This window comes from Podarcis pityusensis (assembly GCF_964106645.2).
Source record: "Podarcis pityusensis genome assembly, chromosome: 11".
Lineage (NCBI taxonomy): Eukaryota > Metazoa > Chordata > Lepidosauria > Squamata > Lacertidae > Podarcis > Podarcis pityusensis.
In genome coordinates this window covers 16,046,337-16,071,036 of record NC_138036.1, presented here as the reverse complement: position 1 = coordinate 16,071,036, position 24,700 = coordinate 16,046,337, and the positions used below count along the sequence as shown (strand labels likewise).

The window sequence follows — 24,700 nt, the reverse complement described above, 5'->3', positions numbered from 1 at the left end:
CAGTATAGATATCATTAAATAGGAATGTAGTTGTTGTTGTTGTTTGTGTGTGTGGTTTTGTTCTTATTGCTTTGATTTGCATCCTTATTGCACCCTGAAGGGCAACATAAGGCTGTTCTACCTCCCCTGCTGGTGTCCACAAGTGGTGAGAATGCTTTTGCACTCACATTGTGTTTGTGGGCTTCCCATAGATGTTGGTTGATCAGCCTGAAAAGGGAGAGTTGCAAGGGGCCACAAGGATCATCGATGCAGACATCTCAACTAAAGTTTGCTCCATCTTCCATCTCCTCTCAGTCTCCTCTTTTCTAAGCTAAACATGCCCAGCTCCTTCAAACATTCCTCCTAAGGCTTGGCTTCCAGACCCTCGATCATTTTGGCTGCCTTCCTCTGCACACGTTCCACCTTGTCAATATCCTTCACCATTTGTAGCGCCCAGAACTGGTCACAGCACTCCAGTGTGGTCTGACCAAGGCAGAAGGATCCTAACATTTCCCATAACAACTTAAAACAAACACGTTGCATCTGATTTTGTTTTTGGGTTCCTGGAAATTTTATAGTCGCACACAACTTTACAAACCGTGCAACCTAAATTTGCATTATGAGAAACTAGATGCGGGTGCGGCGGCACTACAGTTAATACAGCTCAGAGTTCCAGGCGGCGGGGAGGGGAGGGGACAAGGAAATCACCTCTCCTTTTAAGCCGTTCCGTGAGTCATTTGCTGATTGGGTAACGTATCTGTCGTTCAGCCCTCGGATTTTTTTTTTTTTTTTAATAAATCATTTATCTAATAAATGTTGTGATTCGTCCCACGACACTTTTCCCCACCCCTTTTTTTACGGGAACGACCATTCCCTGCAAAGCGAGCGAGAAAGGGCGTGGCAGATAGGCGGGACCTCTGCCTGAGATCGACCTCCTGCCGGCCCAATGGCGGTGCGGATGGCTGGGCGGAGCTCGTGCATTAATAGGGCGGGGGGAAAAGCTCACGTGCGTCGCCGCCGGGACTGTGGGCTCTTGCCGCTCGCTGCGATGGGAGGGATTAACTACGTGAGGCGAAGCAGGGCGGCGCTGGAGGACGACGCCGACGCCGCGGAGTCCTCCTGGGAGGAGCTGCCGACGCCGCCCTCGCCCGCCGGCACCGGCCGGAGCCCTGGCAGCGCCGCCGCCGCCGCCGCCGCCGGGACTTCGCGGGGGCCAGACATGCTGGGCGCGGGGGGCGGCGCGGGGGCCAGGCCGGCCAAGCCCTCCTTCGTCTCCTACATCAGCCCGGAGGTAGGTCGGCGACTGAGGGGACCAGGCGAGGCGGTTGGTCTGAGAGGGAGGGAGGCGCGCGCGCGCTCGCGGGTGGGGCTGGCTGGCGGCGCGCGGGGGACGGGGAGGGAGTGGGGAGAAGGGGGCGAGGTGGGCCGGCGTGGGAATGGGGTTCTCCAGGGCTATTTACATATATAGATATAAGACCCGAGATTGAGAAACAAACGCTGGTCTAAGCTTTTGTGGAATAAATAAGGAGGTCTATTAAAAATAATAATAACGGAAAATAAGCATTGAAAAAGTATTAATAGTGTTATTAAAAGTGCACTTTGTCAGGAGAGGACACTCTCAAGGGGTGTGTGTGTGTGTGTGTGTGTGTGTGTGTATATATATATATATATATATATATATGTATATATTTGTAAATAGCCCTGGAGGACCCCATTCCCACGCCGGCCCACCTCGCCCCCTACACACACACACACACACACACACCCTGACAAAGTGCACTTTTAATAACACTATTAATATTTTTTAAATGCTTATCTTCCGTTATTACTATTTTTAATAGACCTCCTTATTTATTCCACAAAAGCTTAGACTGGCGTTTGTTTCTCAGTCTTGGGTCTCAAAACCCATGACAGATTAATTTTCAGGTCTCTTAGAAGAGTTGCTTTCTTCAGGTGCTGCGAAGTTGGGTCGGTGGTCCCTGCTTTATTTGGGGAGTATGTGCCCCTCACAAGTGAAGCTTTTTTTTAAAAAAAAAACTAGCCGTAGAACTACTGTATAGCGTTGGAAGGGTTCCCCTCCCCCCGGGTCATCTAGTCCAACCCCCTGCAATGCAGGAGTAGGCACGTGGCCCATTTGGGGATTGAACCTGCAACCTTGGCGTTATCAGCAGGACGTGGCTTCCGCAGAAGTGTAACCATAATAATAAACCTTGTGTTCGTGACGCCGCAAGACTTTTGCTTTTTAGGATAACAATATATTGCTTTTTCCTGTTTGTAGGTTAGTGTGCCTGCTGTGAAGTTCGGTCAGTGGTGCGCTTTCACTTTCTCACACCCCCCCTGCACTGTTTTGCTTTGAGGGGAGGGGGGGCAGTCACCAAGTGTGCAAGGAGGAGAATTTGCTTGTCTGGCGTCAGCGTGTGTGTGGTGCTTCGTACAGTGAAAGTCCCTGCCGCGGGAGCTTAAAAGCTTACTTGATGGGAAGGGGGGGGGGAGAAGGTAACAGCAGTGGGAGGAGGAGAAAACAGGGGAAGACAATAAGGATAAATTTAGTTTTTGATAATGTTAAATTACTGGGGGTTTTGATTTTTTTTTTAACTGCACAAAACAAAAAACATTGAAACCATGAAATTATTTACATCTTGATGGTAGCTGGTCATATCTGTCCTCATGTTGGTGTGTTTTCAACAAAAATAAGTGTCGTTGAATAATGGGTTTTAAAAAATACATTTGCTTGGTGAAGTGCCCCTGTTGAAGCTTCATATTTAACCATTAGCTTGATACCAGCTTTCCTACTGTGGTCGAAGTAAGGCCCTCCCTAGCTATGTGTTTACTCAGTATCAAGCTCCACTGAGCTCACTGGGACCTACTTCCAGGTAAGGCTGCTTAAAGGGTTGTAGCCTTACTGTCCAAATATTGCTTTGTTGATAGAGAGGCTAGTTTCTCCCTGTAATTCTTCATTTTAAAATGTCAGCCTTTATATACTTGGGATGAAATAAGGTCAATTATAAGTTTGCATTTTCTGAATGCTGCCAAGGTATGTCAGACCAGTTTAACTTTTGTGAAGTGATATGACTCAATCCTGCATGGGATAGTCTTGCATTTTGTTCCTTAAGGGATGCTTCCTGCTTTGCTCCCTCCAAGCTCCTTAAATCTGAGTTGGGTGCAGGCTAAAGTAGCATTGTGAGGAAAGGACCTCTTCTATATGCGTGTAGTATATTGATTTGTAGTTACAGTAAAGCACCTGTTGCTGTGACAAAAGTAGGTGGGGAAGGAAGCCTATAGTGCAAAGCACTCAGTGTGCTTTATATTTCCACTGTCAAGAGGAAGTCAGCCAGACTTTGCCATCATTGTAAAAATAGCAATTTTCTATTTCCCATAAGAGTGAATAGCAGCCATTAATTACTATAAGGGGAATATATAGAAAAGGTGTGCACCTCTGATGGGAGTTAAACCTGCTCTCTGCCTGTGGTGACCTCTGCCATTACAAATCAAATCTATCTGCAAAACTGCATTCTTGATTGTACTAAAGTATGATTGCATGTGGGACAAAAAACCCAATTAAATTTTTCTCTTCCCCCCTCCCCTTTTATACAGTAGCTTGGTCAGAGATGGGTGGTGCTAAGTAGGTGTGGTTGGGATAGGATTTCTGAATATTCTCACCTCACATCACTAGGTGTAAGGCAGGTGTAATTCTGTGGACTCCCTCTCAGAATTGCTTGGTTGCAATTAGGCTTGAAAGAAGCTTTGTAGGCATTTTTTCAAGCCTAATTGTGGCAAAGGGGGCTTTTTGTGGGGTAGGGAGGTGTGAAGAAAATAAGCTAACGCCTTGACCAGCTGTGCTCCTCCTGCCAAAAATGTCACCTATGCTACAACTTGGCTTGAAAAAAAAGCCATCTGTTGGCTACAGTGCTCTTCCCCTGCTGCTATTAGGCTTTAAAATTCAAAATAAGTCCCAGTCCCGCCCACATTCTTGAAGGAAGATGTTCTTCCTGTTGTTGCAATGTCCTTGAGGATTTTTCAGGTTCCCAAATGTGCCCACTACCCCCAAAAGCTGATATTTGGAAGTGTATGACAGAGCCAATGAAGAATGGTGTGAGAGTGGAGTGTTGAAATATGGCATTTCCTGCTTTCTTTTAAATGCCAGAGGAGCTTATCATTAGGTAGACAGGTGTGCTGAGGGAGTTTAGTCAATTGAGGAGAGAAGGTTGTCTTTGGCAGGGTATTGGAGGGCAATTTGTGTTGTTGGAATGCTGTGATGGAAGAGGCGCTGCTTCACAACCCCGACATCTCCTGTTCATACATATTCTGCAGCAAACTATTAACTACATATGGAATCAAAGAGTAATAGGGGAATAGATGGTTTCAGATAATAACTGCTGATGTAAGTGCACTGTAGGATTTTCCATCTCTTCTCAGACAGAGGCTGTATGTATTTTTGCTCAAAGGCTCATGATATAAATTTAGGTGTACAGTAATGTGTGGGTAACTGCAAGCCTGTGACTTGTGCATCTTCTAGATTACCTTTGTGAAGGGAGAATTGGAATTTTGTGCATATTGCTGCTTCCTGATTAGACAGGCAGTGAGCCAACTGGTTTGACTGTGCATAGGAAAATATTTGCATTGAGAGAGTGTTAAGCGTGAGGTGGGTTTTAATAGGTAGGAGAGGATATATTAATTGCAGTTTATCCCTCCAGGCCCCCATGTGTATGGGATGAAGAGTTTTAAAAGTCCCATCCTTAGCAGCAAAATTGAAGCATTTGGGTATTGGGCTGTAAAACCTTGTTTAGAGCAAGTCTAGCCATGAAGCTGGTTTTCCCTTTATTACCCCACTTAAAAAAGAATCAGACAACAACTTGTAAAGTAAGTGTAAGAATAAGATTTATAATCATGCAAAGGCAACAGTAAAAGCTAGGCAGGCAAAATGCTTATATTTACAGTATAACCAGCCTCAGGCGTATACCTAAAGCTGAGGCATGACTGCATCCAATGCTGGTCAAAGGGATAGAGAGAAGAAAGAGGAAATGCCCCTTTTCCACAGAGCCCTGTTTACCATTGTATTTCTATGGTCTGAGTATTTGCCTACAGCTCTGTGGTATTAGTTAGGTTTGGCTGATAATATCCCACATTAAGCAGGTGCCAGTTAATCTTGTATTCCAAATTTAACAGCTAATGAATGACTTGTGACAGGTACCGGTATGTAAAGTTCCATATGGTGCTGTTGTGTACCTAGTGTGGTGAAGCTGAATAATGGTCAGGAAAATATCCCTTGTTTCTTGCCAGAATACATTGAAAATTGCAGAGTTTAGAGTTATGGAAGATGTTGTAAGAAGCTACTTTTAAAAGAAATGGTGCCATGCTTCCAATTTGACGGGGGAAGAAAGCAGAAACAATGCTTTTACTTGCCAAAGTAATGAAAGCAGATACTTGAACTTGCCCTTCCGGCCAGTTCCATACTGGTTTTACTTGTTTATAGTTTCATTCTGCTTTGGCGTAAACTGAAGGACATTAAAAATGATTTGACTATCCCAAATAATTGTTATAAAAATACAATTACTGTGCGGCACTACTAAAATTTGGTGTTTGGGTTTGTTGGTTTAGTTATCTCCATGTTAATTTATACTGGAACAAACACTAAATAGGAAACAAATTCGGATAAAGTTTCCTAGTATCTAGTATATTGTCTTTTTTTGGGGGGGGGGGGTCAGGTCCTTCAGAGATAACTTGCACAAAAGTATCCTAAGCTTCAGATGAGCTCAAAGTTATCCTGGGGGGAAACTTCTATTTTCAGTTTTGTATGTACTGCGGGGAGAATTTCAAGGTTAAGTTGCATTCATTAAATGGGAGCAAAGTGGTGCTTGGGGAAAATCCCTGGGATAAGTATGTTGTCAGACAACTCTTGTCAGGACACATTTTGTGTTAGTTTCTAATGGAGTTAACTGTGAAGCATTGCAAGCCATATGGCAACTCCATTGGCCTTGGGTACATTTTAAGATTATATACTACTTCCATGAAGGCACATATGGTTTCTCCTGCTCTCATTTTATTTTCTGTACAACATTGATAGCATTTTTTAGGCTTAGAGAGCAATCCTAGCCCAAGGTCACCCAGTGAGCTTCATGGTTGAGCAGACTACTCAACCCAGGGTTCCTTGTTCTAAGCCAAATACAGTGGTACCACCATGTGGTGGGCTGGACTATATTTTTTGGGGGGAAATGAATGAATTCCTATGCCCCACAAATAACCCAGAGATGCATTTTAAATAAAAGCACACATTCTACTCATGTAAAAACACCAGGCATGCCCCACAAATAACCCAGAGATGCATTTTAAATAAAAGCACACATTCTACTCATGTAAAAACACCAGGCAGGCCCCACAAATAACCCAGAGATGCATTTTAAATAAAAGCACACATTCTACTCATGTAAAAACACCAGGCAGGCCCCACAAATAACCCAGAGCTGCATTTTAAATAAAAGGACACATTCTATTCATGTAAAAACACACTGATTCCCAGACCGTCAACAGGCCAGATTGAGAAGGCAATTGGGCCACATCTGGCCCACAGACCTTAGGTTGCCCACCCCTGGTCAAAACCAATGACATTACCAGGGATTACTGATAGCCAGGGTTACATATTCAAGATAGTTTCCATTATTAGCTAAACACCTGGTTGGCATTACCCAAGTTAAATTGTGGGTGAAAGGATATGTTTCATCAGTTTTGCATTTCTGGTGTTTTGTAATTCTAGTTGCAGAAAGACCAGGTAAGCTTATGATAAAAGTACAGTGTTTTTGAACTTACTGTTGTGTCTTGAATCTCAGCTACTTCTGAAGTAGTGTCATTTCATCTGTGAAAGCTAAACTAAGTGTAGGGAATTTCACATCCCCTGGAGTAGATACTATTAATTGTAAACACTCAATTTTCCCACAATAAACAGTTCACTGCTATGCAAAGTTTAGTCTTTGCTGCATCTATATTTGGCTGATTTCCTGCTGCTTTGCAGTTTGGATTATGTCAAGGATTTTTTTTTTCTCTCTCTCTCTCTCTCTCTGGGTGTTGGTGTTTGCAGAGTACCAAAATGTTTTAAAAACCAGCTAGATCCTTCTTGCCAGGTAAAGAGAAGCTGATGATGCTGGACAAAATTGACTCCAGCATGTACTGCCTGTCATGGCTTATCTTGTATTCTATTTATGATCTCCAAGGAGAATGTCTATATTTATGTAGACAAAGCAGTAGCACCTCCACCCAGGGAATTAATCATAGAAAGCCAGGTTGGAGTGGGGTGGAAGTTAGTGCATGGAAAAGAAGGAAGAGACTCTAGCTATGAAGTATAAAGAAAAAATCGGACTTCATAGGCCACTTCCTGCTTCATACTGAAGCTATTTTAAAATGTTTCCAGGGGCAGAGGTGAGAGCTGCCCATAAAAATAATGGAGAAATCCAAGATTTTAAAGTAGCTTTGGGATTTGTTATCAATGAGTCCACCCCAACCAAAATAACTCTGCAAGAGGTAGCCACAAAGAGCTCTGTTCCTTCTCACTTTCTTCTTAATTAGAATGAAACCCTTTAAAATAGAATCCTACTACTGAAAATTTCAAAGCATGTAAAGATTTTTATATTACTGGTTTGAAGAAGCTTTGGATAGGAGAGAGTGCTTTACAACAGCCCTGCACTATATAGTTAATATTGCAGCTGAGTCTGAGTGGATTAAAACAACCCTGCAGTATATTTTTCTAAGGATTGGTAAATGGTGAACCTTTAAATCTGCAATACATTTCTTTCTGCCCCTACTTGTAGTCTGTTTGGTACAGCCAAGATGATGTGTAAATTGGATTTGCTAGCCACTTGTTAAATGCACTCGGAATAGCAGCTGTTTTCAGAAAAGGGAACTTTGAATCCAGATGTGTATTTATATATTTAAATAATTTATGCACTTCCAAAAATGGATTACAGTTATCTGATCAAATACTCTGTTGCCTGATAGAATATGCATTCAAAGTTCTTGTCTTTTTGTTGCCTTGGCTGTTTTTGAATCAGCTCCTGACTATTGGGATGAATAACTCCACAATGTGCAAAGCAGACTTATGAACATCTAGAGACTGCACACTTGCTCTTTATGCAGCTGCACATCTCAATAATGTGCAATTTATTGTTTCAACTGTCCACCTCTAAACCATTTCAGTCTTAACAACCTGCATCCTGTTGTTTTTTTTGAAGCTTTTACCAATGTACCTTTTAGTTCAGGGATCAAGAATGTTAAGATTTAAGTGTTTTCAAGTCACGTGTTTAATTTTCATGCTTTGTCCCCGTTCTTGAGCTTAGGCTGTTCAGTTATATTACTCAAGTCCTTGCCTCTAATCTTACTAGCTTATATACAGTATATGCTTTACCATGACATGCGTAAATTGACACTAGTAAACTTCTAGCTATACCTTTCTGGTACAGCTACAGCTCTTCAAACTCTTCAGCTCTTCAAATAATACAGCTCTTCAAATAATACTCTAGCTGACCCTACACAACTTTTTGCTCCCAGAGCTTACTTAGCTAGGATTTCTTTAACATTTGAGTGAGACTTTGGCATCCAAAATATTCAGGTGGGGAGTGCTGTTCCAGTGGCTATTTAACCTTCACCACTTTTCATCCAGACAGATAAGGTGTTCTAGATCTTCAGAGGCTAGACAACCAGAGGCTATCTGTTCATTTAATGACGTTTATTGGTATCATGCCAACTTGCTGCTTAGTGCATGTGATGCAGATGTCCTTGGTCTGTGTGAGACTCGGAATTTGGCAAGAAGCTTTGAATACTGCAGAACCATTGAACAAAATAATCAGGAAAACAGTTTCTGAAATATTAAATATATTAGCTGTATAGGCAGCATTCTGACTAATAGCCCCATGATTTTAGAAGGTAAATGAGAAATCATATTTAAGGGTTGTAACATCCTAGTTCTTTGCCCTTCCCTACTTTTTTTTTATCTTGTCCAGTATGGGCATTTCCTAGTACAGGCTAATTTGCAGATTTTCTGTGAAGTAGAAAAGTGTTGCATTTGGCCAAGAAGGAAATAAGATTTTCCACATCAGCCTACTGTTTTAGGTTCAACAGTAGACTGATGTTAATGTTGGCTTTTTCCCAGTATCTTAAAAACTATCAAGATAGTTTTCATCTTAGTAAAACAAGGTGAATTGGTGGTGGAAAATCAATATTTACCATCACTTTTAGGTAAGATACTAGAAATGGGTCACACTATAATGGATTGCCACTAGCAATAAGGACATGAGTCCAGCTTGGACCAATGTTATCATGCATCATGTTTCTGATAGAGCAGCCAGCCAAGTACCGTACTTTTGGTAGAGGCGCAAGTAGGTCATTAAGTCAGTGGCCTTAGCTCATTGTGTTTTCCCCTCTTTTTGCCTAAGCAATGAATACTGAGGCAGTATATTAGCTGAACTAACTTAAAACCCTCTGAAATTTTAGATTATTTATTAGATTATTTGCTTCCTTTAAGGAAGCAATTGGGAATGCAGTTGTCCTTATTGCTGGCGCTATTAAAAGCGAAAGTAATCTTCTTTCATACCCCCCAACAACTTCAGGAAACTTTCTCGAAAAGATTATAAATTCCAATAGTTAGGGAAAGCTTCCGGTATTTAGTCATAATATTTGTATAGCACATCTATTAACTGTTGCAAGAATAACTATTGCCAGGACATGGAAATCATTACAGTCAACTATGGGCCAATACTACAATGCAATTCGGCAAATGGCATTATTGAAAAAACTGAAACAAATTAAAAAGTAGCAAGAGGCCAAACTTTGGAGGTTTTTAAACAGGTTATAAATGGAGGTTGGATGGCCATCTGTCATGGATGCTTTAGCTGAGATTTTTGCATTGCAGGGGGTTAGGGTCCCTTCCAACTCTAAGGTTCTGTGAAATTTTATGCAGTCTGATGTGACTTTATTAATACCACACATAATATGGTAGAATAGTGCCCATAGTTTGCAGCACAGCCTGGCATTCATGAAGTACATATTTTAATTTTTCCCTTCTCCCGCTTCCTATAATTTCTAATTGTTGTTGATACAAAATAAATTCACTTATGGTCAGCAATCTAAGCAATAAGCGCTACTATACATTTCATATCTGTCACAACTTTACACATTTTGGTATATGTATACTTAGATGAACATTTCTGAATATATTAACAAAATTGTGTGTGAGTGTTGTATTTTTAAAAAAATTGTGTAATCGTTGCATGCCGTAAGCACTCATTTAAAAAATGCAACCATGTCAAACAGTTCAAATATGAAAATGAATAAAAGCTATGTTACAAAAAAAAATACTGGAGCTGCTATGTTCTTGACATTTGCCTTACTTGCTAGGAAGTAAAGAACACTGTTGAGTGTTAACGGTAAATTTATTATCTTGGCACTAGTTTGTTTATGCAACAAACATGGACTGTGATATTCTCCCTAGCTGAAACAGGTTGTGGAACAGGATCTGGGCACTCCTGGCTTATTTATTACTGGTGAAGCAGCAGCTGAGAATATGGTCTATGATGTAACTAATGTAAAAGGATTGTTTTTTCCCCCAGTGGAGGAGAAAGCACAGATAGGTACCTGGAGAAGTAACGGGCAGACTAATTAAAGCGCTAGGTTTGTTTTTTTAAGCTATTAGGAAAATAGGAAATGATGGCTAGCTGATGCAATTCCTAAAATAACAGTTACATGTATATATTGATATAAACTTAACACATTTTTTACTGTTGGAACCAGAAAAATAAAGATACTGTTAATTATGAATAGCAGTGTATTTGAGCCCTCAATGTACAACATTTCTGTAGATGGCAGGTGTGACCAGGAGTTGGGAATTGGCAATGTGGTAATTGTTTTCCTTTTTGAGTGGCTTGTGTAACTTAGGATAAGGGCAGGAGGACAGTGTGTTGTGTTTAATTCTACAGCCTTGGAACCAAATGGGGGCAGACATTCAAGTTGTCTTTCAGCTAATATTAGATGGCCAGAGTTTCAGTTTCAGATAGAATATCCCAACAAAAACTAAACAGCTACTTGTGTGGTAAAATAGGAACTCAAATTCCTGCATAGTTTAAGTGGCAATCAACAAGAGAATAATGGTTTTCTTATCTTATAATAGCAACTTACACAGTTGCTTTCCTGTGTTTGTGTGTATGAACCCTTTGCTGGACTAGCTGCTTGCTTGGCCAATCTCTAGTTACAGTATAACTTTATTTGCCAAACAATATGGTACTTTGAACCATCCTAAAGCAATATATGTTGGAAAGCATTTGAAACAGAGCTTTTTACTTCTGATTTGGACTAATGCAATGTCTTTTCTTCTAGGAGGTATATGTGAGGGAAGCCACAGGAAAGGAAGTAGAGCCAAATTTGTTGCCAGGTAACATATAGACAATGCTGTAGAATCTTATCAATGTTATACGCATGACCTGCCTAGAAGACCTGAGATAAAGGACATGCGTCAAGATTTGTCCAACTGCATTTTTATTCTTTTGTAGAATGCCTCCACAATTTCTGTAACAGATGGTAAAAGTTGACAGTAACTATTAGGTTCACAGCAGTACTGTCTCTCTCAAACACCTTCCTTTTTTAAGGGATGAGGAAGACTGGCTCGATGTTTACTTTGCTACTAAGAGGAGCTGTGAGCCTTTGATGAATGATGTCAGGGCTGGGAAAGTTTAAAGCTTTGTGGCTGAGAAAATTCCTGTGCCAATGCAAACTGTTGCCAAGAAAGAACAGTTTGGAACCTTTGCAGAATGGTTGGTAGTCTACAACAGAGGCTGCCACTGTTTTTGGACCCATGGACATATTTGGAATTGTGAGAAAGCGCCTTGGGTGCCATCATAAAATGACTGCCATGGTAGACATGGCTGTTACCAAACATTCTTGTTTAAGGCAAAGTCTCTCTTTGGCAAGATACAAACCCAGAGAGAGAGAAAGAGAGAGAGAGAGAGAGAGAGAGAGAGAGAGAGAGAACAGCCATAGAGAGCAGAAATTCGGCTGAAGAGGGGCACACAATCTGAGAAAATGCAGATACAATCCACCCTTTCATTTTTCTCTCTTGGGTTGCTTCACTCTCCTCCCCACCTCCTCCTTGCATTGGGTCTGGCTGCTACTCCCACTTACCTTTTTCTGTTGTCTTCAGTATTTTTACAAGGTGCTTTTCCTTCTTCCTGCTTGAAGTGAACTGAATCAAGCACCTGAGCAGCCAATGCTCATAGAACTGAGAAAGAAAGTGGGGAGGAGCAGCACACTGTGCACTTGCACTCCTCTCTCTATACTTTTCAAGGCTGAGATGGGCAGGTGTGGTCCTTATCTCAGCCTGGAAAAGTTCATAGTTCAACAAGCAAAGAGCGTGACACGCTTCTCACTTCCTCATCTCCAAGTATTTCTCAAGGTTGTGATTATTCCCTTCCGACTTTGGAATAGAGAAAAAGGTGTGAGGGAATGTGGAGGCCTTGTGTGTGCTAGAAGGTTATTGCACATGGTCACCACATTAATGCATTGTCAAAAAGAACCCCCACATGACTGCTGTAGGAATTGATTGCAGCATCTGAGCACAGTTGCTACTTTCTTTGATATTTTTGGAGAAAGTAAGCAAGGGTGGGGAGAAGGAATAGCAACTTTATCTCTAAAAGATGTATAGAATGAAGACTACTGTCTTGTTCCTGTATGGTGAACTGCATCTGCCAATATTGCCCTGTATGGAGATATTAGGTGTAGAAACCCTATTTTCTGGCATCTGGCCACCCTTGTGGGTAAAAGGTTTAGTGGAGTTAAAGGCGGGTCCCAAATGTGAAGGAAGTTGAAGACTCTGCTTTGCCATTCAGCTAACTGTAGATATGGGTAACTTGTGGGCCTCCAGATGTTATAGGACTACAACTCTCAGTGGTCAGGGATGATTGAAATCAATTAATATCTGGAGGGCTACAGGTAAATGAGAATGGGAAGGTAGTGGAAAATGGCTATATGTAGAACAAGCTTGTTTTAAAGGCTCCTGGTGTTAATGCAGGCACCCCAAACTTGGCCCTCCAGATGTTTTGGGACTACAACTTCCATCATCCCTAGCTAACAGGACCGGTGGTCAGGGATGATGGGAATTGTAGTCCCCAAACATCTGGAGGACTGAGTTTGAGGATGCCTGTGTTAATGGGCTTTAGCATCCTTCCTTCTATTTATGCAGTGTAGGTAACTAGCCATGTAATACAGAGCGTACTTAAAATATTGAAAGTGGATTTAATGAACACTAGGGGCTCTGTAATTTAGACCAATAATACTCAACAGCAGTCGTTGATTTAAATATTTCGCATCTGTAATTCAAGTACTCTTTCCTGCAGTGAAGTTACATGTGACAACTTCATTTGTAATTTGTTAGAGAAGCTTTGCATTAAAGAACCTGAGTAGTTCACTACACTGTGCTAAGAAGCATGTTGATTTCCATCAGGTGAACTGCTGCTTTGTGAGGCAAATATGGTTTTGAAGTACACACAAGATGATGGATCAAACCGTGGCACCTATGGGAAACTTATATGCACGAATTTCAAGATTTCATTCCTTGGTGAAGAACCTGCTTTGGAGGATGATGTAAGGAATCTAAGTTAACCTTAAGCTATCTTGTGAGTGTATCCTCTTCATTATATGGTGGCCGGCTGCCACAGAGTGCATTTAGAGTCCAGTCTAGAAACTGTTGAAGCAAGAATGATAGTAGCAAGATCTCTAGCTTCCAGTAGTTGATGTACTAGTTGAACTGATAAGGACACTCTGGGCTACAGCTGCAACCTGAGAATCCAGGAATAAAATTGATTTTAGCAATGCCCCAAGACAAATCTGACCTAATAAGGAAGGGTGATCAGATCCAGAATGAGTTGTATCCATAGTCTGTTGAGCTGCTTCCTCACCTAAAAAAATAAAAATAAATTCATAATCCATATCAAACAGTTTAAGCATTCTCACTCTGTCAGTCACTGATTGCAGGCACAGGTTCATGGACTTTAGCTTGGTTTACTGAAAACGAGAAATGGAGCATGCTGTAATTGGAATATGTTGACTTACTCTGATATCACCTGACAACCTCTGCCAGCAGTTTAATACCACGGGGAAAAATATTGAATCCCAAGGAATCCTACAGAATAACTTGCTTGAGAAGGAACAGTCTCCCAGTACCACCTTCTCAAGCCTACCTTCCAGTAAGCAGAACCACTAAAAATGGTGCCCTGAATCTTGCAAGGAAGTCCAGGAGGATACTGTAGTGGCTGATATTGAAAGCCACTGAGATGTCTGAGAGGATCAAGAGTAATACTCCCTGTCTTTCTCCTAGCAAAGGTTGTTCTCCAGAGAGGCCCAAACAATACCTCAGAATTAGAGACACCTGAAATGAGGCGGGGGTTAGATATTTTGCTTCATCCAACAGTGGCCAGGGATGGCTGCCTGCCTGGCTCTGCATGCTATATTTAAATATTTTGCAAAACACCACTCTGGCCCATTTAGGTTGGAGTCTTAAGGTAGAGGTTTTCCTTAAACATGTAGCTTTTAGAATACTGGAGGTAAAAATGAGGCTTAACAATTGTCTTCAAATATTAAATGTGTATCTAGTTCTTTTAGGATGGACAAGTTGCTGGTGAACAATTAAATTATCCACAACTTCAAATATGTAGCGATGTCAAAGCAGTCTCTGTAGTAAAGTGATTTGTTTTTAGGTAAGATTAGATTGCACATTGTTGGGGATGTGACATCAAAATTGGGCATTTTTAGGCATCAATGGAGAGTAATGGAGGTCTGTTGGGGCTCTTGGAAGACTGAGGCTTTGGAAATAGGAAAAAGAAACTTCAAAACTCGTAGCCACAAGTGAGTTGATTAGACTGAGTGATAGTGACTGCCTCAAGGTCACACACTGAGCTTTATGGTTGAGAGTGTACCCTAGTCTTCCAGTCCTGTTATTATGAACGTACCTTATACTTTGTATAAGTAAATGAAAGTAAATGAAAAGACTAGTGTCTGTTAAGGAACACACAAAACATTTTTCTTTTTTCAGGAACTAGAATTTTATAATAAAATCATTGGGGAAAATGACATCACTCTTCAGTGTGTGGACCAGCTTTATGGAGGTAGGCTGACAACTTCCTGTGACTATTTGGTGTCAACTAAACAACTTATTTCACTTGGTGATCCTAATCTAAAGTTCAGTTTTGGTGCCACTTGTTTGAGTTTTAATTTGTAAATCTTATATAATGTGTCAAGATCACTTGCTATGAAGCATGTATTCCAACATATTCAACTCTCAAATAGCCTTGCTGGCCAGATAGTTTTCCATTCCTTATATCAGGATGAATGAATGTCAGCTCCCGTTATGGTCACTAATCTAAAATTATTCATAGAATTGTTCATGATAGAGAAGGGGTAGATTTCCCTGTTCTAACTCACTGCATGGAGAAATGTTAAAACTATTTTCCCCCCTTAAAGTTTATGATGAGAGAAAGAAACCCCTGAATGGTCAACTGAGAAAATACCCAGAGACGATGATAATCTACTGCAAAGATCTCAGAGTGTTTCACTTCTGCTTGCGATACACCAAGGAGGAAGAAGTAAAACGGGTAACTGTAGCCTCAATTCCCTTTCTTTAGAACAAAAACATTTGGGAGTAGCTATGACAAAACTGTCATGAATAGAGTGACTAAGCTTTTTCTGTCGGGCATTTACAAAGTTTTAATGTGGATGTGCAGCATCTTGGTACACCCTTCTGAAAATTTCTCTCCTGTTGCTTTTATGAAACCTGGAAGCAAGTCAGAGTTGTCATGACATTTGAAACCTGAGTTCGTGGTTTCAAACAATGAGCAGTACCCAAGGTTTGTTCTTTGTTTACTGCTTGTAGATGGTTTGTAATAAAGGAAAGCATGAATCTGGGTTCAGATGTTGGAACAAGCCAGATTCTGGCTTGTTTTCCAGTGGCACAGGAGAATTGGGAAAAGGAGCACAGAGAGAACTTTTCATGTTCAACTATTATGAATAGAAATACAGTATTAAAATAGTACTGTTAAAAAAAATATGTAAATATAAAGAAAAACAGTAAAAGGAATATTCAGCTAGTGCTTTTATCCAGCATTGATACATTCATCACACACTGACAGATACTGTGTGAACATACGGGAAGTCTTGTTTCTAATGGCAGCAGTAAGCTTCTTTCATGTATTTGAATGAAAAATTGACACATTTAGAGAAAGCGGGAGCATCCCAAATTAGTCACTCTTTAAAACTTAAAAAATTATTACTTCAGAATTGCCACTGAGGATTTGGAAATCACAGGAAAATGGCATGCGGTGTTTGCATGTTCTGTATTCACACAAAAGCCCTCAGGTGACTGGTTGTATCTATTATAATATGTACAGCTTCTAGTAGCATTAAAAGTGCAGTCTACATAATAGTGAAGCTTCTTTCCTTCGGTTTGTCTGAACTGCTTTGACATCGCACCCTAGCCCCATTGTTCAGATGTCGGGATAAAGAGCCTCAGGCTTGCTCCAGTTCCTTCCCCCAGCTCCTGGTTCATGGTGAACATAGCTTGCTTGATTTGGATGGCCTTCCAGCAAACCAGGAAATAGAATGGAGAGGAGTTCGTGTTCATGCATGCAGCACCTCCTCAATGGCGAGGCCATAGTTTGGCTGTGGCTCCGTTTATACATTGAGTGCAGAAGCTAGAATTCCTTAAGTCCTTTTTACATCTAGTTCTGAACATTGCAGAAGTGTATATACTTGGTAATGACACACAAATTGATACTGGCTTCATCTGTTCACCCATCCAAGACAGTGTAGCCTTGGCCTATGTCGCATCATATAGTTCTACATTTGGTACATTGTTTATGGAGTTAGTCCCCTACTGGGAGTTGTCCATACTCATGGGTGTATGGAAAGCATTGCAGTAGTATAACGGTTTAGACTGCACTGCCTTTAAGTTTAAAAAGTGACCTTAATATATATCGAAAATGTGTGGGAGTCTTGAACATTTAACTTCTCACTACTTTTCTCTGTTTAGAACAAAGTTAAATGTTCAAGACTCCCACACATTTTCGATATATATAAAGGTCATTTTTTAACTTAAAGGCAGTGCAGTCTAAACTTGATCTGACAAACCAGCCAGTCTGTTCTCCCTTCCTAGGATCAGGGTACCTTAAACACACTCCATTCCGTTCTGGGCGCTTCCTTTGCTTCAGTCGCAGAAAGGTGAGAGCTAGTAGCATGTTCCTTGCCTTCCTGAGTAGTAGCAGGGTTTAACTCATTCTTTTCTGCATGCCTCATTTGCCCCAAACAAGGATGGCGCTTCTTGGTAAGTGACTAGACTTCCTTTCTGGCTAATCCTTGTTCTGGTTTATAAATGTGTTGATTTGTTGATCCTTTCTTAGATCGTCAGTGGCATAGTTCATCAAACACAGACTCCTAAGCTATTTAAACGCTTGTTTCTGTTCTCTTATGCAACAGCTGTACCAAGTAAAGCAGGTAAGCATATATCTACTTGGTTTGGTTCTCAGTATAATTGGGGATTATCTGTTGAAGCAAGTTTGTTCTTCAGGTGGTATAACTACTCATGCAGAAGTGGAATTTATGATACTGGCAAATGTCAAATTATTTTCCTTACTAAATTTGTTTAGGTGTTTGGTGGTTTCATTTCCCATTCATTTCAATGGCAGTAGCATGGTCATCTAAGTAGTAAGCTATTTTACTATGACTCATGAGATGTGATAAAATGCCCACCTGTATGGAATCAAAGAGAGGAACTTCAGTGGATGTCTGTATAAGTCTCTTCAACACTTTGTGCTGAATTCTCTCTCTTGCTGAAAAAACGGATTTGCTAGGAAGGCTGCATGTCTGAATTTTTGTCCAAGTATTTTGAACTTATGAGAAGGAAATCAACAGGCTTCATTTCTGTATGCTTGGATTCCTTATCTAGTAAATAAAACTAAAAGCAGCTGTGTTTAGCCTGAGAATAACTGGGAAAAACTTTTCTGCTACTTCTAGCTGCTGAAATGATATAAAGGTAGTGTGTGTCTTGTTTTAATCAAGTGGTAGAAGCAGTGTCACTTAACTGTACTGAGGTAAGACTAACCAGGGATAAAGATAAACGGCAACAAAGATGTTCTTCAATTTCATATCCAAACACCTTTAGGTAAAATCCAGGAAGGTACTAGGGCATCCATACAGTACTTTGTACCATCACACAGTAAGCACTCCCTAAGTTGTATGTAACTGCAACGCAAGTGTAAACTATTCCAAAACATTATTTTGTGTGATAACTTGGCACTATGTTAAGTCTTTGCCCACAGTTATTTTCCAAGACTGAAGTATGAATATCTTGGAACTGAAAACATACCCCATACCTACCTTAATTTACCTTTAAAACATTCTGTATTTCTTAAGCTGTAACTCTGGTGCCAGTTTTCTTCCTAGCCAGCGTGGATTTCTTGATATTGTCACAAAGTTGAAGCAGAAAGGGCAGTGCTTCCCACCCTTGCTATGAATACGTGAATATCTTGGCCTGTTTTTCAAACCACTCCTAAAATGACAAAACAAAGTTATTTATGGTGGTGTGCAGCTTCCTGTTAAATGCTTCCCCTTCCCCATTTTGGCTAAGCCCTAGAAATATTTTAATCCAATGTGCTCCTTGGTATATACTTCCTGTCTGTAGAAACATTGTGAATGAGAAGAAGGAAGGAGAATTTTTTTTAATCAGTTGGTATTCTAAGGGTAGCTTCTCCCTTTTCGTAGAAATATTTCCTGCATGATTTGAGTGTCCCTATGATTGGTCTTCATTAACATTACTAGTGTCCCACTGTGCAAAGGCAAAGCAGCTCCCTCATTGGTGTGTTTATGGCAAAATAAACACCTTGCACTTCATGAATGATATACTCTTTCCAACACTGGGATTATTTGGGTGCAGGAAAAAGGTTGGATGTGAAACAATGAGATAGTTATCCAGTCACTTCCCAGACTGCTGGTATACTAGTGTCTGGCATCCGATAGCCATGTGTTTGCATATAATTCTTATGGCTAGACTGACTTGCTATAATGCAGTTTTTAAATGTGTGCTTGATTATTCATTCCAGGTTTCTCCATTTTTATCCATTCTTGTTTTACGTCGACATGCAGTTTGTTCATATGTAGCTAATCTGTCCATATTATGAATCCATGTGCTCAATGGAATCTTTTTCCGGCTCTTCCAATTCATCTAAACAAGTTTTTTTGCTTCTAATATAGCACAGTGCATCCATTTATTTATTTTTTGACCCCTTGAAATCTCGCACATTTCCAGAATATAATTTAGAATTAAATTCAGTTTCCCTAAATAACAATTTCTTTTTATTACTCTTGCTCTAAATATCCTCACCTCGCACCAAAATGATCTTATCAGCGGGCAGTTAATCAACATATGTACTAAGTTCACATTTTTGCTCCCATATCTCCAGCAGTTGTCTGCACTTGTTATTTTCTTCTGGTATAATTTTGCTGGAGTCCAGTGGACTTTGAGTATTTTCTGTTGAATAAGTCTTAGTCTTAGATCCATAGTGGCTATTTCTGTTGATTTTATACTTGACTCCCATATATCACTTGTTATCTGTACCCCTAACTCTTCACTCCATTTTTGTTCACTCCATGGTTTTTGTTGTATGTATCTTTTGTGGTCGATGTTTATATTGGGAATTTTTTTTTTTTTTTAAAGTATGCTTATTTCTCATAACTGGCATTGATGTACTTACAGCTGCACTTAGAATTGTTTGACGCTGTATTTTGTACTTCCACTGCTCTTTATGGAAATTCATCAAAAGTTTATAACCACCTAATTAGATTTATGTGGAAAATCTGTATTGTGGATGTATTGGTATGAATTGAGACTACTGCTTTAAATGGCATATTCTGTATGTGCTTAAAATCCTTCATTTTTAAACTTGCATTCCTGAAAATGTTAGGTTATGAGGGAGTACTGATGCTTGTACAGACCATGTTGCAAATGGGCACATTTGCACCTGAATTTTTGGCAGTTTCCTTTTTAGGTTGCCTCTTTTGTGGCACTCCAAGCTATTCTTGAAGCTGACCTGAGTTCAAAAAGCAGTTTGAGGATATTGAAAGCAATTCAAAGAGGGAAAAGTGTTGAGCATGTAGAAACAGAAATTTCACTTTAAACTGCCTAGTTTGTGTGAAAGTTTCTCGCTTTGGGTTATGGGTGTAGTCTCTAGGTCAAATCAATAGCTTTGTGTAAATATGATGAAATGCTAATTTCTACATTTAAATCACAAAACTAAATTCAGCCAGTCCTGTAGCTAAACTTTCTAGTTTCTTGCTAAAAACACCCCAAATGTATGTTCTTTTGTTAGATTGGTTAGAACTAACAAATTATATTTTGACAGAAAAAAAGAATCAGACAGTGATGTTTGATTCTATTAACGACTGGCGTCAGGAACTGGAACGAACCAAAGGAAACCTGAAATTCAAAGCAGTGAGTTCCAATGAAGACTACAAAGTTTCTAAAAAGTAAGTATAGCTCACATACTATTGCTATTGAACAAATTAACAAATGTAAACTGATTTCTTTTATATCTGTTCTCTAAAGCTCTGAACAGATTAATTTGAATAGCAATCTTTGGGAATTTAACAATGATTAGGTTATTCAAACAGAGGTTCCCATAAATATAGCATTTCTTTTTTATGGTAATTTTTATTAGTTTTCAATTACAATTTAATAATAGCCTCATTATAACAATACCAATTTATAATACAATTATTAATACCAGTAGTTCAAATACTGAATTATATACCGTATTTTTTGCACCATAACACTCACTTTTTTCCTCCTAGAAAGTAAGGGGAAATGTCTGTGCGTGTTATGGAGGGAATGCCTACAGGTGGCATGCCTATGGATTTTCCTCCTCTAAAAACTACGTGCGTGTTATGGTCGGGTGCGTGTTATAGAGCAAAAAATACGGTAATTTAGATAAGGTGGCCCTCCACTTGCTAGAATTGACAGCTTGATTATTTGCTTTATTCCTGCGTTCCAAAATCTTAATTTCTATTACATTCAGGTCATAATAATCTTTATACAACAATTGTAATACTAATAATTTCTATTTGTGTTGACTAATTAAATGATTTATAAAACTACAAGCGAGGAACTCAAACTATATCCTTGTTCTTCCTGTGTGTGGCAATTATTCTGTCTGTGGTGTTTCTTCCTGTCCTTGTAAGATGTTATGTCTTTCTTTCCCCTGGTTGTTGCTGTTAACCATCATGCCTTGTGCGAATAGTTAGCAATGTAGTTAGGCAGTCCTAAAAGCAAAACTCGGGTTTCTAGGTAGGAGCTTGAAAGCTAGAACCTGCAAGATAGCTTTTTTTAAAAAATGCTACTTATTCCATACACAGGGCTAGCAAAACAAACACAGCTAAGTGCCCTCAATGTGTGGATTAGCCAATATAGTGGTACCTCTGGTTGCGAACGGGATCCGTTCCGGAGGCCCATTCGCAACATAAATAGAACGCAACCCGCAGCAGCGCGTCTGCGTCTGCGTGGGTTGCGCTTTGCCTCTTCTGTGCATGACATAATTTTTCACGCATGCGCGAGCGGCGAAACCCGGAAGTAACCCTTTCTGGTACTTCTGGGTCGCTGCAGGACGCAACCTGAAAAAACGTATCATGAAGCAAATGTAACGTGAGGTATGACTGTAGTGTTTGTAGGAAGTGTTTGGACTGAGGGACATTTTGGACAAGCTAGACCTGCACAAATGGGCTGATAATCCACTTGAGTCAGAATGGAACCAGACTGGTTGGTACCTAAAATAATAAAGGTGGCAGAAAAGCTTGTAAACTGATTCATGAGGGAAAGCCAAAAGGAGTTGAGGAGTGTCGGGTTCAACCTAAATCTAGGGGATGAGAACATTGGTCCAATAGGGGGAGGGGTTGCAGTAGGCATTGGAGGTGCAGAGGTGATAGCAATTTATATAAACCAAAGTTCCATAAGTAAGTGCAGATGACATTTGGGGAGAGAAAGTGTATAAATGTTGATATTCTAATGCTAGAAACCTAGGAAGCAAGCTGGAGCATGTTGTTTTAAAGGATGACATACATACAGGGAGTGTATCCCCTGGAGGAATGGGGAGAGCCATTAGATAGCTTGTCTCTGGATACAAACTCTATAGTGGGGTGTGCAACATGGTGCCCTCCAAATATTGTTTGCCTCTGGTTCCTATTTTGAAAACTTTTAAAAAACTGTACAGTTCCTGTGGTGTTCCACATCATAAGTGCAAATTGCTATTGACTTTTAATTAATGTTTTCAGGTTGCCAGCATACTTCGTTGTTCCCATGTCTGTCTCTGAAGAGGACCTTTCGGAATATGAAGGAAGAGGAATTCCAGTGAGTATATTCGTAGTCAAGAATTTATGGAAGACATGTATGGGAATGAAGTGAACTTTACACAGGGTGTGTTTAGGACTTGTTGTGGCACAGCTGAAGAATCTGAGTAATATATCAAATGAGTGCAGTTTAAGAACAGAAGCTGAGCAAGAAAGGAGACAGTTTTGTACTCCTGAACATTGGGTCATGTAATTTTGTGTGATGTTAATTTCTATCTATTAAATAAGGATAAATGTTGGCACCACAGAATTCAGAATGAAATTTCTGTACATTCTGTGAATGAAGTCGGAGAATTTTCCATGGTTTGGAGAACTGGAAGTGGAGCCTCGGGCTTCGCGCACTCCCACTTGGGTGATGTAAAAAAAGTGGCTTCCCTCAAACCAGACTTGGAGACTGATTCAACCTATGTCTTGTACAAACATGAAAATGAGTAGGCAGAAAGCACGTGAGCTAGAGGTTATCGTATGATCATCTAACCTAACTCAAGATGTTTAAAAATGATTGAGTTTATTATTGGCAGTCCTTAAGAAAACTAAATGTAATGCAGAAATGCTGTAGTGATCTAATATTCACTCGTAACATGCTGTTGTAGGATGCAGTTACTTTATAACAAAATGAATGCCCCTTGGGTAATATTTACTGATGAGAATAAACGTGTGTTGCAGATTTGGTGTTGGTCTTGCCACAGTGGTGCTGCTCTCCTCAAGATGTCTACTCTGCCCAAAGCACAAGATGACAACGCTCTGCAAACACAGAAAATCTTCTTAGAGGAGTCAGTAGTAGCTTCTTTCATTTTTAAGCGTCTGTGAGGATCTTCTCCTCAGGCTTTATTTCATGCCGACTTTATATGCATGTTACAAACATTTGCCTTTGACTATGTTCATTGTGCTATTACCACAAGGGTGATGTGAACTGCAGGTTCCCCCCCTAATGTTGACTGACTTATGCAATACAAGTGATTGTTTGCCATAGATGGCTGTTAATGTTGTTTATGCATTCTTCGATGCATTCTGGACAGACAAAAAACCAATTGCTAACCCAGAGCACAATGATGAAATTCCCAAACAGCAGGGTGCATCTAACTGCCAGTAGCTATAGGGCTTGTCTATAGGAGCAGGTCTAAATCAACAAACAAAGCCTATGTATCACTTTGTCTTCACCATTGGTTCTGTAAGCATCCCATGAACTTTGGAAGAGGAAGATTATAAATATGTAAAACACCACTGCTATTATAAAAATTAGAGGTACAGTTTTAACAATATAACTGGGAGATACAGCAAAGTCTCCAAGAGCTCAAGTAAATCTAGCATTGTTCCTCCTATCTAGAACTGAAATAGGTAACTTGGGGCCCTCCAGGTGCTGTTGGAGTACAACCACCCATCAGCCCCAGCCAGCATGACTGATGGTCAGGGGTGATGGAAGTTGTAACACAATATCTTACTGGTGGCCACAGGTTCTTTACCCCAATTATAGAGTGAAAAAAACCAATCAAGAAGACCATGTTGTTTTTACCAAAGTAATTGCATAAAAACTGTGTTCTTGTTGACTGTCTTTGCCACACATGCTATAGCTGATCTTATACTCTGAACCCTAGAAAACTGACAGTTATATTGACATGTAAGAAATTGGATTGTAAACTTCCTTGCTTTTTAATTTTAAAATAGTCACTATTAAGCCATTTAAATCATAAGTTTTAATGTGTTTTTCAGTATGTATAAGACACTTGATAACCCTCCTTATGAAGCCATGAAAGTTGATGTCCTGTCAAGTAGTCTTCCGTCTCTGCAAGAGATCCAAATTGCATACACCAGATTTAAACAGCTGTTTCTGATAGGTAAGTGGAAACTGTATTGAGGGCACTATGGAGGAATATCCTATCTAGACTTGCTAAAGCAAAAAATACGGTTTTTCTCCAGTAACCACCCCACTGGCTGAAGTCTCCATTTGAAATTTGTAACTAAACTTGTATGTTGCTTTTCTGATACATGAAGTGCTGAGAGGAATTAGCTGTTTGCAAATGTGTGAAATCATGTAGTATGTCTAAAGCCAAGGATATACTGTTCTACAGCACTAAGAGCCATAGCAAAATAGCACTTTACAAAAGAGAGCCACATCTAACTTCACTACCCCTAGACCTATCTTCTGCTTCTGATACTACTGACCACCATATGTTTTTTCTTTCTGTTCTCCTTGTTCAACCCTATCCCTTTGAGTTCAAGGAGTTTCTCTGATAACTTCCCACTTGCTGTCAGTGTCAGACATTTGGTTCCAGTGCTCTACTACTTATTCATTTGAGCTGCTCTATTG

General features: G+C 40.1%; 1 protein-coding gene across 1 annotated transcript in view; it reads left to right on the top strand.

Annotated features, from left to right (window-relative positions):
* The first annotated feature begins 910 nt into the window (after positions 1 to 910).
* MTMR12 (myotubularin related protein 12) overlaps positions 911 to 24,700 on the top strand; it is a 36,586-nt gene continuing 12,796 nt past the window's right edge. The window contains exons 1-10 of the mRNA XM_080973451.1: positions 911 to 1,270; positions 11,335 to 11,389; positions 13,454 to 13,593; positions 15,041 to 15,113; positions 15,469 to 15,599; positions 17,400 to 17,493; positions 20,397 to 20,520; positions 22,318 to 22,393; positions 23,059 to 23,165; positions 24,103 to 24,227. Coding sequence (XP_080829577.1) covers positions 926 to 1,270; positions 11,335 to 11,389; positions 13,454 to 13,593; positions 15,041 to 15,113; positions 15,469 to 15,599; positions 17,400 to 17,493; positions 20,397 to 20,520; positions 22,318 to 22,393; positions 23,059 to 23,165; positions 24,103 to 24,227 — 1,270 coding nt within the window. The 5' untranslated portion in view covers positions 911 to 925. The remainder of the gene's footprint in view (positions 1,271 to 11,334; positions 11,390 to 13,453; positions 13,594 to 15,040; positions 15,114 to 15,468; positions 15,600 to 17,399; positions 17,494 to 20,396; positions 20,521 to 22,317; positions 22,394 to 23,058; positions 23,166 to 24,102; positions 24,228 to 24,700) is intronic.